Source organism: Leucoraja erinacea, chromosome 4 (assembly GCF_028641065.1).
Source record: "Leucoraja erinacea ecotype New England chromosome 4, Leri_hhj_1, whole genome shotgun sequence".
Lineage (NCBI taxonomy): Eukaryota > Metazoa > Chordata > Chondrichthyes > Rajiformes > Rajidae > Leucoraja > Leucoraja erinaceus.
The window spans coordinates 107650085-107665940 of record NC_073380.1 but is presented as its reverse complement, the minus strand read 5'-3'; the positions used below and the strand labels follow the sequence as shown (position 1 = coordinate 107665940).

General features: G+C 42.8%; 1 protein-coding gene across 1 annotated transcript in view; it reads right to left on the bottom strand.

The window, feature by feature from the left end:
- rims2a (regulating synaptic membrane exocytosis 2a) overlaps positions 1 to 15856 on the bottom strand; it is a 684525-nt gene that overhangs the window by 508939 nt on the left and 159730 nt on the right. Inside the window, exon 5 of the mRNA XM_055634901.1 lies at positions 1453 to 2402. Coding sequence (XP_055490876.1) covers positions 1453 to 2402 — 950 coding nt within the window. The remainder of the gene's footprint in view (positions 1 to 1452; positions 2403 to 15856) is intronic.

Below are 15856 nucleotides of genomic sequence, written 5' to 3'. Positions count from 1 at the left end.
TCAGCAATGAGACAAATTAGTGACAATGAAGAGCGGAGAGATTGCTGCAAGATAGAATTTGGTATTGTCTCTGTGTATGTGGAAGTGAGTGTTGAGAATTGTATTAAAATGTAGAAAAAGAACTAGGATTTAATTTTCTTTTGAAATATGTGGAATATTAACAAACAGGTTTGAAATAAGAGTCGGGCTCCAATTAGGTAGCGTGCCAAGGATATATAAGGTGCCGATATATTTTGCTTATTTGGGACTCTATCTGCAATGAATAGATTACATGCGGAAAACATTGCCTGCATTAAATTTATAATATCGAAGCACATTTATCATTTGCCAATATTTCACATTTTTAAATTGCCTTCCAGTTCGAACGCCAGTTACAAACAAGTGACTGGATATTTATTTTTCAGTTTATAATATGTGATTACAAATTTATGCAAAGCATTCAAGTATTAAAGTAAATAAAGTATTAAAGTGATTTAGAAAATGTTAGCACTGTTTATCCAAGTAATTTTGCCAACATAAGCCTTCCCTTCAGAATGAGAGCTACCTTCAATTAATTCTGCAAGTCTTTACATAGTAGAAAGCGCACTTTCAAAATAATTACCTACAAATACATATTGCTCTTCTAAAGGGATGAGATAGTTCTGCTGCTTCCTTGGGTCACACATTTCAGTGCATGTTGGCAGACAGTTTAATCATCAGACATGAAAGCTGAAACTTACTTGATGGGTCTACACTTCCAGCTGGATAATGGTTAGTCTTAATTACTGGCCAGGCTGGGAAGTTAATTCCTTGCCATCAGAACTAGACTTCTATTCTCGAGTAGCTCATCTATTTGTTAGTTAAAATGGCACATCACATAAACAGAAAAATACCTTCCATCAACAAAGTTAACACCATTTTAGACAGTCTGGAGAGATATGCAATGATTTCTGTTCTTATAAGTAGCATGTATACTATATTGCACATATACATAAAGCATACATGTATTTTATGTGTAATAATCTTTGACATTGAAATAACCAATTTCTAACTTTTTCTTGCTTCATTGAAACCACAACCTTCTGCTGTGATTCATTTGTATGGATGCCAGCCGTACTCTGATAATGATTCCTAAGTTCCTAATAAGCTTCTGAGAATTTGGACATTGTTATTAGCTAATAGATATGGAGTTATATCCACCAAGCCCAAGCCTATACCATTTAAATTTATCCCGTATATTCCAATAGCAGATGTAGGATAAAGACCAGAAAAAAAGCACCATGAATGAATGAATGAATGAATTCTCAACTTCATAGGCTCAAAATTGTGACCACAGTAATCCAACAAATCTGCACATTATTTGCTTTAATTAAACCAAGAAATTTGAGCAACATAGTTACACGTTAATCTAAATTAAAAATGCAGTTGTTTTTTTAAAACAGTAGAAGTGAAATGAGGTCTGTGAATGCCTACCTTTTTCACTGACACTTTCACTCTCAATCTCCACGTCATCACAGCTGGTATATTCTGGAGTAGATGCAAGCTCTTCCTCCGAGCTACTCAATGAGATTTGGCGCATTTTACCTCCTTTCTTTGTTTTATGTGGCTTTGGTGGTGGTGGCCTCACGGACTCAGACTGATCTGAGCTGAGCGAGTCATTCCGTAGCATAGTTTCCATCTTTTCCCGTTTTGTTTTCTTTACAGCTGAACTTGGATCCAAATGCTGCTGTTTCCGCATTGAATCTGAATGACGGACGTCACCCCTATCAAATGGAATTGGACTACGCCTGGGCGTCGGAGGACTGTGATTTGGGGTCCTTTGCCAACTAGAACTAGGCCCTTGCATGTCTTGAGTTCTTTCCATAGAGTAAGAACGCTGACTTTGTGCAGGGCCTCTGCGATCACATGCAGAACGTTGTCTTGACTGCCTTTCCATTCTAGGCATTGAAATTTGTACATCATCCATCTCAGTGTGTGCCAAAGAAACATCACTGTGTCTTCGTTCATGTCGCACTCGAGACATTTCAGCGTGCATCCGCATTTGCTCTTCATACGGTTGAAGTTTGACTGGGTAACGAGCCAAATTTGGATCACTACGATACCGAGTTTGATACTCCTCCTCTCGTCTCTGCCGTTCATATTCATCTCTAGTTTGTAGATCAATATCTTCATCAACCAAATCTCGGCATTCTTGAGACCTCCTTCGACTTCTACGAGTGGAGTCCCTGCTTTCTCTGTGCTCGATATGTTCAGAGTCATCATAAGCCCATGACCCACGTTGGGATCGCTTGTCTCGGTCTGCATATTCTGTCGGTGATCTCTGCATTGCACTGTCCACAAGTGCATACTCTGATGGATCTGCTCTGTCTTCCCTCTGATGGTATTTTTGATTGTGTTCCCTGGATGTTGATGGGCTCCTTTTCCTGAATGAAAATAAATATAAATTCAGTCAGAGAAACCTTGTGTTAAACAAAGTGTTAAATTAAATCATTCAATGCCTTCCTGTACATTAAAACTGTAAATTGCGAAAGACAGTTCAGCATTAATGACGGCAGTCGTAAGTGTAAAATATTAATGCAATTCTATTTGTTTCCTATTAATCCTGAATTAATATGAAAGCAAAACAAAGCCTGATAACTCTAACATCAAATCATATTACATTCATCACAAATCATTACATTGAAACAGAAAATGAATTGAGGACCATGAAACATACTCTAACTGCTTTATTTGTACATTTTAAGGTTATACAATTGTTTTCCTCTTTTTATTAAACATTCACCTAGGTTTACCTTTCTGTTTGCCATTGCACATCTGGGAGATAGAGGAAATCGTATCCAGAAGAATGCATCAAATCCAAGCTAGCAAGCACTTTTCCTTAATCTCCCCAAGCTCAGCAAAATTACATTCAAAAGCTTCCAATAATTGCAGCCTTGCTGAGCTTTGCACACAGAATTATTCTCTCCATATATTGTGATTTCATTCACATTAGCAAATCAGAATCTGCACCGCCATCTCAAAGCAGGAAACTAGGAAATCAGCCCACCAACCTAACTTTGATATGTGATGACACACAGTGGGGGGGAGGAGGGAGGGAGGAGGAGTGAGGAGTTTTACAGTTTAATGCTGTTATCATGTGCTGTATATAGCTGGAGGTCAAGTAAGATTTTACTGTCCAAGGAAGATTATGGTACTTAGCTGATTACTGGTGGACAGTTATGCTCGTAAATTGCAGGATTGTCTTTGCTATTTTCCTCGTGTCCCATAGAAATGAGCATTTCACTCAGACATCTGCATACAAGTTGAAGCAAACTCGATTTGTAATAGTGACCAGTTAACTTTTGTCACAACTCTTAGAATTCTGCATAATTCAAATTATATTAAAATATCATACAGAATATGGTGAAGAGAAAATCATTACAGATCATTTAAATGCACACTATATAAGTAATCCAACGTCTCCACTTGACCTTGGAATATACAGGGAATCATCCAGGTTCCTGTCACAAAGTACATTTTCCTACAGAAGCCTCAGGGTATATTTCCATATATTTGGATTTAAACCCATACGTACTAATGTATATATTTCCTTTAATTTATTCCCCAAAAATCATGCAGGAAAGATGCTTTATCATTGCATTTGGCTGAACAGTCATTTATCTGGCACTTTCTGCTGTATTTGGAACATGGCCAGTTTTAGAAGCACATGTCAGTATATTCACTGGCATTACTCTGTACAGCTTATCAGGACGGATTGCCGTTGCTGCCTCTGAGAGACCACGATTTAATTGCTGATGTGAGAGATTTAAACCAATGCTAAGGTGGACATCTGGAAGTACATTGCAGGATTGCAGGCACTGCAGAGGGTGGTGAAAATTGCCCAACGCATCACCGGTTCCACGCTCCCCTCTATTGAGTCTGTCCAAAGCAAGCGCTGTCTGCGGAGGGCGCTCAGCATCGCCAAGGACTGCTCTCACTCCAATCATGGACTGTTTACCCTCCTACCATCCGGGAGGCGCTACAGGTCTCTCCGTTGCCGAACCAGCAGGTCGAGGAACAGCTTCTTTCCGGCCGCTGTCACTCTACTAAACAACGTACCTCGGTGACTGCCCATCCACCCCCCACCCCCCCCCCCCCCCCCCCCGGACACTTATTATTTATTTTTTATTCAAATCGTTTGCTATGTCGCTCTTCAAGGGAGATGCTAAATGCATTTCGTTGCCTCTGTACTGTACACTGACAATGACAATTAAAATTGAATCTGAATCTGAATCTGAATCGGACATTCTTATCACATGAATGGGAATCAAGGGAATGGTGAGCATTGAGTCATTGGCACAGAGCATGGAAACAGGCCCTTCGGTCCAACCTGTCGACCAAGATGCTCCATCTCCAGAAATCCCATGCGCCCGTGTTTGGGGGGAGGGGGAGGAATGAAAGGAGGAGGTTTTATAATAATATAACATAATATAACAATTACAGCATGGAAACAGGCCATCTCGACCCTTCTAGTCCGTGCCGAACACATAATCTCCCCTAGTCCCATATACCTGTGTTCAGACCATAACCCTCCATTCCTTTCCCGTCCATATAACTACCCAATTTATTTTTAAATGATAAAAAAACGAACCTGCCTCCACCACCTTCACTGGAAGCTCATTCCACACAGCTACCACTCTCTGAGTAAAGAAGTTCCCCCTCATGTTACCCCTAAACTTCTGTCCCTTAATTCTCCAGTCATGTCCCCTTGTTTGAATCTTCCCTACTCTCAGTGGGAAAAGCTTATCCACGTCAACTCTGTCTATCCCTCTCATCATTTTAAAGACCTCTATCAAGTCCCCCTTATATGGAGGAAGACGGGAAAGGGGGGGTTATGGAGTTATCTAAAATTGTAGAATTCAATGTTCACACCATTGAGGGTTGTAGGCTATCCAAGTGGAATATGAGATGTTGTTCCTGCAGTTTGCCCCTGGCCTCACCCCAGCAATGGAGGAGGTCTAGGTCACAATGATTCAGCATGGGAATGGGAAGAGGCGTTAAAATGGTTTACAACTGGAAGATCCTGCCGGTCTTGACAGGCTGAGTATGTGTTCAATGAAAGGTAGCTGAGCCTTTCTAGCACCTGCCTCAACTCCCTCTGACAGATCGTTCCCTAAACCCACCACCCTCTGTATTCACAAATCTGAATGTCCAGCTTGCACCGTTGATGCAGGTGTAAGAATAGAGGCATTTCCATCATGGTCAAAGATTTAATTTTTATTTCTAATTATATGATCGGATCTTTTGTCTCTGCCTGTACTGTATGATAAAATGAAATAAGGTTGGATTTGGATTATGTTCACTGAGAAGGTAGTGGGTATATGAAACAAACAGCTAGAGGTGGTAGATGAGGAAGGTACAAATAACACCATTTAATAGACGTTTGGATGGGTACATGAACAGGAGTAGGCCCTTCAGTCTGGTCTAAGAACCCAACTGCACCAACTCTCTACCTATATCTCATAATATTGCATTAATCAAATCTGAAATTTTAAATTACCAATTGATCAGCCAGCAATTGGTTTTGCAATAGAATATTAAACATCTTGGTTGTGAATGCATAACCTGGCTGAAGCGTTCACAACCATAAACAGCCAAAAGAGAAGAATAGATGATCCATCTCCGTGCTTTTCCTCTCTCACTATCAGAAAACATCTCAGCTGTAGTACTGAAGATCTGTGCTGCAGAACTAGCTGTGATTCTACACAAGCTGCTGCAGTATAATTACAACACAGACAACTAATCAACAAAGTGAAACGCTGCCCAGGTGTGACCTGTTCAGAAAAAGTAGGATAAATCCAATCTGGCTAATCATCAGCCCAGCAATCTCCCTCCATCAAGAGGGATAATCAACTGTGCTGTTCAATTGATACTTAACCTATACATCAATACCCAGTTTGGGTTTGCCAGGACCACTCATCTTATCATTTAAGATATGCAACTTTATCATTGCCAAGGTCCAAACATACACCAAAGAGTTGAATTCATGAGGTGAGATGGAAATAACTCTGCTTGACTCTTGGGCAACATTTCATTCAGTGTGGCCTCAAGGAGTCCTGGTAATGATGAAGTTAATGGACATCAAAGGAAAACAGCGAGTCAAAGCTTGCACAATGGGGCTGTGGTTGTACGAGGTTAATCCTCCAAGCTGCAGGTTATCACAGCAGAACTTTGTGAGGGTAGTGTCCAAGACCCCATTTTATTCAGTTGCTCATCAATTAAGTTCTTTTTGTCAAAAGGTCAGAAATGAGGATGTTTGCTGATGGTTGCATGATTGGTTGCATTTACAACTCCTCAGTAAATGAAGTAATTCATGCCCATATGCACAAGAGCTAGACAATATTCTGGCATGGGCTGACACGGGCTGACATGGGACAACAACGTTTGTGTGACCAAAGTGCCAGGCAACGGGCATTTCTAACTAGAGATATAACTACCTACCCTTAACATTCAAAGGCATCACCTTACATATATCAGTACAGGTGCACAACCTTTTATCCAAAAGCCTTGGGACCAGACACTTCTCGGATTTCAGAATTTTTCGGATTTCCGAATGGAAGATTTTTAGCGTAGATTAGGTAGGTAGCGCGGGCGGCTTGAAAAGTCTGGAGCGACTGCCTCCTCCCCGGAGACCGGGGAATCATTGTAAATCATTGCATAAATGTTAGTCGGTTAGTTTGGAGGGATTTTATGGGGAGGGGGGGGGGTGAAGGGGGAAACTTTAATTCTTAGTCCCCTACCTGGTCGGAGAGGCGGGGAGCGGGCAATGCCTTACCGGGTCGCCATGCAGTAAGCACCGGAGCGCTGTGGCCGCCAACTCCCAACATCGCGGAGCTGGGGGCTACGGGCGTCCGGCCGCGGGCCGCGATGGATTTGGAGTGCCGCGCAGCCAGGTGTAGAATTGCCGGGGTTGGAGCTCCAATCGGCGCCGCCCGCGGCCGGACGCCCGCAGCCCCAGCTCCGCGATGTTGGGAGTCGGCGGCCACAGCGCTCCGTAGCTTACTGCACGGCGACCCGGTAAGGCACTGCCTGCTCCCCGCCTCTCCGACCAGGTAGGGGACTAAGAATTAAAGTTTACCCCTTTACCCCCCCCCTCCCTTTCACATAAAAGCCCTCCAACTAATTGACTAACATTTAAGCAATGATTTACAGATGTTTAAGTGTCTCCCTGGTCTCCGGGGAGGAGGCAGCCGCTACAGTAGTACAGACCTGGGTTGACCTGGGTCGTTTCGGGTCAAGTTTGGCGCCAAACGCGAGCTTTGGTGTGCAGACGACATCCTGGAAAAAATGTCCGGTTTTCGGAGCTTTTCGGTTTCCGGAACTCCGGATAAAAGGTTGTGCACCTGTAATACCTGTATAACTTCTATCTTTTTGCAGTCAAGCCTCCTACATAAGTAAACATTCCACTGGTTTCTGTTTTTAATGACTCTTCATACCCAGTCAATGACCCATGGTGATCTATCTGTTCATCAACACTTCCTAGCTTCTCAGCATATTGTAAATAAATTCATCTGTCTTGCTCGGGTCCAAAATGGCTGATCCTACACTTCTGCACACTGAACTGCATCCGTCAAAAATCTATCAACGTTCCAAATGTTCTGCTTCCATCCACAATATTTATTGTGCTATCTAGCTTCGTGCCATCAGCAAGTCTGGCTATAGATCTGAGTTTTCCTTCATCCAAATCATGTGTAACAATAATGAAAAATAGATGCCATCGTACAGATCACCCAAGACACCAGAGTCATATCCTGCTAATTTGAATATATATCCACCCTGCCAATTAATCACACAAAGCACATTCGTAAATATTTTGCTGAAATTTATAATTAGTGGCTTGCCATCTGCTCTGTTCTCCCTTAAATCACGAGAGCGTTTCATTGCTAAAGCTACAGCAGCAAAGTGCTGATGATTTCACAATGATAGTGTGGCAAAGCAGGGAATAGGGCTGAATAACCCCCATTCATTAGATTGCCAAAAAAAAAAATCCCATCTTTGGATGCCTTAGTTGGCCGCATTGGCGTCACCAGCTGTGAAACCTGTGGCCACCCTGCCCATTCCCTCTTCAACCCTGGCCACTCCCTCTTCTCCCCTCTTCCATCAGGCAAGAGGTACAGAAGTGTGAAAATCCACACCTCCAGATTCAGGGACAGTTTTTTTCTCAACAACTGAACCATCCTATCACAACTAGAGAGCAGTCCTGAGCTATTGGCTACCTCTTTGGAGACCCTCGAACTATCTTTAATTGGACCTTACTGGACTTCTTGCACTAAATGTTATTCCCTTTAACGTCTATCTGTACAACTAAGGTTGGCTCAAATGTGATCATGTAGTCTTTTCGCTGACTGGTTAGCACGCAACAAAAGCTTATCGCGGTACACCTGTAAACTATACTAACTAAATGTTGCTGAATGTTGCTAATCTGAGGAAAGACATTCTTGCCATGGAGGGAGTACAGAGAAGTTTCACCAGACTGATTCCTGGGATGGCAGGACTTTCATATGAAGAAAGACTGGATAGACTCGGCTTGTACTCGCTAGAATTTAGAAGATTGAGGGGGGGGGGGATCTTATAGAAACTTACATAATGCAGGAAGATTGTTCCCGATGTTGGGGAAGTCCAGAACAAGGGGTCACAGTTTAAGGATAAGGGGGACATCTTTTAGGACCGAGATGAGAAAAAAAATGTTCACACAGAGAGTAGTGAATCTCTGGAATTCTCTGCCGCAGAAGGTAGTTGAGGCCAGTTCATTGGCTATATTTAAGAGGGAGTTAGATGTGGCCCTTGTGGCTAAAGGGATCAGGGGGTATGGAGAGAAGGCAGGTACAGGATACCGAGTTTGATGATCAGCCATGATCATATTGAATGGCGGTGCAGGCTCGAAGGGCCGAGTGGCCTACTCCTGCACCTATTTTCTATTTTCTATGTTTCTATGAATGCCTCTGGAATTTCATAATACAGAAAAACTTTCCTCACATGCCTCCTGAGACCCATCAGACCTTCCAGGTGAGGCATGTGTTCATGTGCACCTCCTCTAACCTCATCTACTGCATGCTGTGTTCCCGATGTGGTCTCCAATGTGGTTGAGACAGAACATAGACTTGTCGATCATTCCCTGAACAAGTGCGGACGGTCCGCCAAGGCCTGCAGGATCTCCCAGTTGCTAATCATTTCAACTCCCCTTCCCATTCCCATGTTGACCTTTCTATCCTGGGCCCCCTCCATTACCATAGTGAGGCCACACCTGAACTGAACAATCAGCACCTCATAATCTGCTTGGGTATCTCACAACCTAATGGCATGAACATTGAATTCTCCAATTTTAGGTAACTAACTTCAATCCCCCCCCCCCCCCTTCCCTCTCCTCCCTGTGCCCCACCAGGAGGTGCATCTATTTCTCCCCACAACTCCGATTATATCCCATCCGTGGGCTTCACAATTCACACTTCTATCCTTATCTTACACCATCTTTAAGACGGAACTGCAGATGCTGGAAAATCGAAGGTAGTCAAAAATGCTGGAGAAAAATGCTAGTGAGGCAGCATCTATGGAGCGAAGGAAATAGACAACGTTCGGGCCGAAACCTTTGCAGTCTGAAGAAGGGTTTTGGCCCGATACGTTGCCTATCTCCTTCACTCCATAGATGCTGCCTCACCTGCTGAGTTTCTCCAGCATTTTTGTCTACCTTATTTTACACCATTTATCTGTTCATTGCTGCCGTTTGTCCAGCTATCTGCCTATCACAAATCCCCCTCAGCTATTACGCACCAGGCTTTGGTCTACCCCTTCTCGTTTCCATTTTCCTTGCCCCTCCCCACCAAATACAGTCCAAAGAAAGGTTCTGACCCAAAATGACAACAATCCACGTTCTCCGGTGATGCTGTCTGACCCACTGAGTTACTCCAGCACTTTTTGTGTCTTTTTTTTGTATTGGATTAAGGGTTAGCTAACAGGCAGGAAACAGCAAGTATGGATAAGGAGGTCATTATCTGGTTATCAGCATGGAGAATCATAGGAATCAATGCTGGGAGTGCAGCCGCTTACAATGTATATCAATGACTTAAAGGATGGAAATGAAAGAACCCCAACTTTAAATTACATTACAGCAGTTGGGAACGGATGCTCTGATGAGTTTACAGTTTCCAGAGAGATATTGCAGGGCCAGCATCTGGAGAATAGCTTGCAGTGTGGAAAAATGTGAAGTTATTCATCTTGAACAATACTGCAGAGTATTAATTAAATGGAGAAAATCTGTGGAAACCTGCCAGGCTGTGAGATTTGGAAATTATTTCAAATGGAATGCAAAATGCTAGCACACAAGCGCAGCAGGTAATAAGGACAGTCTTGAGTTCATGAGGATTGAAGTATGAAAGGTGGTCTTACTGCAACCGTACAAGCCACTAGTGAGACCACTTCTACTGAGAATCATTTTAGTTCATCTATTTAAAGAAAGATATCATTTCATTGGCGGGAATTCAAAGAAGTTTCATTTGGATGATCCTGGCTATGGATCTATTGTCCTTTGAGGAATGAATAAGAGGTTGGGACTCAGGGTATTGTGAGTCTGTTATCTCCTTGCCACAGAGACATCTAGGGACAGAATCCCTGTTTCAATTTAAGGCTGAGATGGATTAGTAATGAACGATAGAATCACCAATCATGGGGAAACAGCAGGAGACTGGACGAGCAATATCGAACCAGCTATGACTGATTGAGTGGTGGAGCAGATTCCAAGGGCCTCCTCTTGTCCCCACTTCTATGATCTATAAATCTAATAAATGTTATTATTGTACATGACAGACTTGTGCCTTATCATTGTTCAAGTCTTATCAGTGTTGAAAGAGATGGGTCAGTTGCCAGAAAATACACAGCCTTTAACCTACTCATGCAGTCAGATTATTTATATTTTGATTCAGTTCAACCCTATTGAGAATGTACTTGGAGTAAGCTATACGCTTTATGGAGTTTTAGGGTCTATAGTTAAAGAAGGATCTGAAAGTGTTCTTTCTGAAACAGACAAGATTCTGAAGGGGATTAACAGAGGGTATGTTGAGAAAATATTTTCTATAGTGGATGTATCTAGAACTAGAAGGCATAGTTTAAGAATTAGAGGTTGCCCATAATACCCAGATCAGGTGGATTTATTTTCTCAAAGCACTGTGGTTCCTTGGAATTCTTTAGCCCAGGTACTGAGTCAAGCGGAATTGTGAATTCTTTAGCCATGATCTTAGTCAACGGCAGAGTCTGTGAGTCAAGCGGAATTGTGCTTCTTTCTTATAAACAATAAATGACATACTGTGTCAAGTCAAGTCAAGTCTATTCATCACATACACATACGAGATGTGCAGTGGAATGAAAAGTGGCAATGCTCGCGGACTTTGTGCAAAAAAACAAACAAATAAACTACAAACAGAATGGAACAGAATCACATATTCTTTTACATATTAAATATTGTGGGTGGAAGGAAAAAGGGAGAAAAAAAATGTGTGCACCATCTTTATAATGTTTGTTGTGTTTTGCATTATGTCTTGTGCTTTTGGTATGTTTTGCAATATCCATGGGAGCACTCTCTTTGTCAATGGCCCTATGACCTGAACTATTAGCTCTGTTTCGCTTCCCACAGATGCAGCCTGTCCTACAAAGTATTTCCAGCATTTTATGTTTGGATTTCAGATTTCCAGCAGCAACTTTTTCAATTTTCACTTGCTGCAATTACTTCCCTCCATTATCCTGGCCAATGGTTGGTTGCATTCAACCCCCAATAACCATGGGATAATGTTATGAACTTTAATCATCTGTAAGAAAAATAAATAAACGTGTACAAGAGGGGAACATTTTAACAAAGCATAGTTTTTATTCCATGTTTATATTGAAAAATGGTGACAGGGCGGGGGAATTAATTTTACATGGAGTGCAATAAAAATGATTTTGCAGCATTTGATCTTTCACAGTTGCACACCAAACATTGGATAACACCCTATGCTGCTTTGTAATATTGATTCATCAGAACTGGAAAAAAAATCACATCGTTAATGATGTTATGGGGTTCAGAACAGTCCTGGCAATCAAGATAAAGTTGCAGGGTCTAACACATAGTGAATCATCCTACCTAGCTCCAACCTGTGCCTGTATACATTCAGACCATGTCCTTACCCCCTGAACTAATGCTTATCCTTCATGGTAAACCATTATTTTAATGGACCCCTTTATAGCAGATTTTGGTTATAGCAGAAGGACCCCTGGCTCACAATGTGCACCAGCAAGACCTTCTTCATGCACTGCATGGTCTGTGTTGGGGCTCACCTGGAGACATTGTTTTCTTCAGGACTCTGCCACTGACCGAGCGCGCTTGGCAACTGTAGGTAGGGCTCCCTCCCTCCCACCAGCTGCTGTTTCTTCCTGTTGGCCATCGCTTTTTCCACTCCCTACTCCGCCACCGCCTCTTCCTCCATCTCCCCCAGTGTGGCCGACATACTCTACCTAGGAAGATGTCAGCGAGTGTGGGGGAGAGGTGGAGGAGGCAGCAATGGAGCGGGGAGTGGACAAAGACGATGGCCGACAAGAAGAAGCAGAAGCTTGTGAGAGGTGAGTGAGCATCATGTTGACTGAGTGTGTCTTGTCGTTGGCAGTGGCCTGAAGAAAGAACTGACGACCAGGGGCTACAACGCGAGTCGCAACAACAGTCGTGTCATCGGGCCAATGTGGTAGCTGATGAAGAAGGGCTCGTGGGTGCAGACCAGCGGTATTGGCACCTGGGTTTAAGATGAAACAACACAAAGTGCTGGAGTAACCCTGCGGACTGAATCAGTCTGAAGAAGGTTACTGCCTTCACCTATCCATGTTCTCTAGAGATGCTGCCTGGCCCGCTGAGTTACTCCAGTATTTGGTGTCATTTTGTGTATTATCCACGAGTAGTTGCTCTACTCCACAGCCAAAAATCTGTAGCCTCCCTTTGATCTGGTATTTTGTTGGTTCACATGCTTGATCAATGGTGTTTTATCATTAATGTTTTATTATTATTAATGTGTAGTGTTTTCTGAGTCATTCGTAACTGTCACTGTATGTCATGTTGTTACTTGTGGGTGGAGCACCAAGGCAAATTCCTTGTATGTGAATACTTGGCCAATAAACTTGCTTACTTACTTACTTATTAACCATCATCTGCAGTTCTTTGTTTCTACCACCTATATTGATAATGATTTACTCGGTTATGGTGGACAATCGGCAATGACAGACACTGTCTACCCCCCTTCCCCCCCCCAAAGGTCCATTATAATGAGGGTTTACTGTATCTGGTTTTCAACATCTGGTGTTGATTTTGTATTTTTGTATTGAACCTTGTAATTATAGTATGTTTACAATTTAGAAAAATATGAAGTTATGTGGAACCAATCAATCAATGAGCCAAAAACTGCAGAAGCTGGAAAACTGTTAAAAACAACTAAAAAGTTAAAATATACAGCAGGTTAGCAATGTATAGTGAAAAATAGTAATTTCCAATCGGTTACCATTTCATTTTATATTTTCTAAATTAATCCATTTTAATCCTTATCCTTCAAATATGTAGATATTTTTTCTCCTCTTTCATTTGCATTCATTCAAATTGCTAGCTTTTCTAGTTACATCCGTAACTCTCTATTAGTCTTTTGTATTGTATCTTATCAAAGGCTTTACGAAACTCCATATGCCATGGCTTGAAATTGCAATGCTCCCAGTTGGGTGAGCTTGATGCATGTTGCACCCCATTGTAAACATTGGCTGAGCCCCAGGGTCAGATTCAGATTCAATTTAATTGTCATTGTCAGTGTACAGTACAGAGACAACGAAATGCATTTAAAATCTCCCTTGAAGAGCGACATAGCAAACGATTTGAATAAATAATAATAAGTGTCCGGGGGGGGGTGGTGATTGGCAGTCACCAAGGTACGTTGTTGAGTAGAGTGACAGCCGCCGGGAAGAAGCTGTTCCTCGACCTGCTGGTTCGGCAACGGAGAGACCTGTAGCGCCTCCCGGATGGTAGAAGGGTAAACAGTCCATGGTTGGGGTGAGAGCAGTCCTTGGCGATGCTGAGCACCCTCCGCAGACAGCGCTTGCTTTGGACCAGACTCAATGGAGGGGAGCGAGGAACCGGTGATGCGTTGGGCAATTTTCACCACCCTCTGCAATGCCTTCCGGTCAGAGACAGAGCAGTTGCCATACCATACTGTGATGCAGTTGGTAAGGATGCTCTCGATGGTGCAGCGGTAGAAGTTCACCAGGATCTGATGGAGACAGATGGACCTTCTTCAGTCTCCTCAGGAAGAAGAGACGCTGATGAGCCTTCTTGATCAGAATAGAGGTATTGTGGGTCCAAGAGAGGTCATCGGAGATGTTGACTCCCAGGAACCTGAAGCTAGAAACACGTTCCACCTCCGTCCCGTTGATGTGGATGGGGGTGTGCGTGCCGCCTCTGGACTTCCTGAAGTCTACAATGAGCTCCTTGCGTCTTCAAAGAGGCATTCCACATGTTTGGTAGACAAAAATGCTGGAGAAACTCAGTGGGTGCAGCAGCATCTATGGAGCGAAGGAAATAGGCAACGTTTCGGGTCGAAACCCTTCTTCAGACTGATGTGAGGGTGGGCGGGAAGGAGAAGGGTTTTGACTCGAAACGTTGCCTATTTCCCTCGCTCCATAGATGCTGCTGCACCCACTGAGTTTCTCCAGCACTTTCGTCCACCACCTCGAGTTTAAATTCCATTTGGAATATTTTGGAGGACCAAGAAACCAAGAACCATGAAAGGAAGAGGAGGAGCCAGTGGGCTGAGGGAGAGCTGAGAAAGGGAGGAGAAAGCAGGGACTATCTGAAGTGAGAGAAGTCAATGTCCATACCGCTGGGGTGCAAACTGCCCAAGCCAAATATGAGGTGCTGCTCCTCCAATTTACAGTGGTCCTCACTTTGACCATGCAGAAGGCCCAGGACAGAAAGGTTGGATTCGGGATAGGAGGAATAGGAGTTGAAGTTCTGAGCCACCGGGAGATCAGGTTGGTTATTGCGAACCAAGCTGATTCCACATATTTGTATTTGAAAGTGTACCAGCATCAGAACTTGTGTGGCAGAGATGAGCTGTGGAGCAATGGACACCAAAAACGAATGGTAGGTCAGAGTCTTACCTCACAAGCCCAGCAATTCAACATTGCATTGAGAAGTTCCCCTGGGAGTGACCAGCAACAGTTTTTCTCAGGACAATATGGCCCAAGGTCCCCACAATGCCATGAAAGGAATGATTTATTAAGAATGATACCATTGCATGCATCGTGACCCACAACTTTCATCAAAGCAGAAGGGTAACTTCCATCCAATATATCCAGTCAAATTGGTGACCCAAAATAAAATGCCACTGAAAAATGTATTACTTTCCATTGCAGAACAAAAAATATTTTCAATTGCATTATGGTGAAAAAGTACACTTACGCAATTCAATGCTGGGCATTTTCTCAATAAAATTCTTATTTTCACCATATGTCTACCAACACCAACCGAACACAAATAAGCTACTACTGATTTTGGTTTTCCCAGTAAAATTCATCATTTGATCAGATGCAATGTGAGAACAGGTAAAATGAATTTATGTTCAATCAGATAATGAAACTTTGCCTTTTTTTTGCACCAGTGCAAACAATGCTGTGGGAAATCTACCATCTAATTTGTCACAAATAATTGAAATCTGGCTTTCACCACTTGCCTCTGTTTTATATACGAATGAAAGAATATTTTATTGTCCCTTGTGACAAGTCGCAGTGACATTCTTTGTATTCTTTATACCCAATGTATGCAAGTAGTCGCCCATAAAGGGCGCTG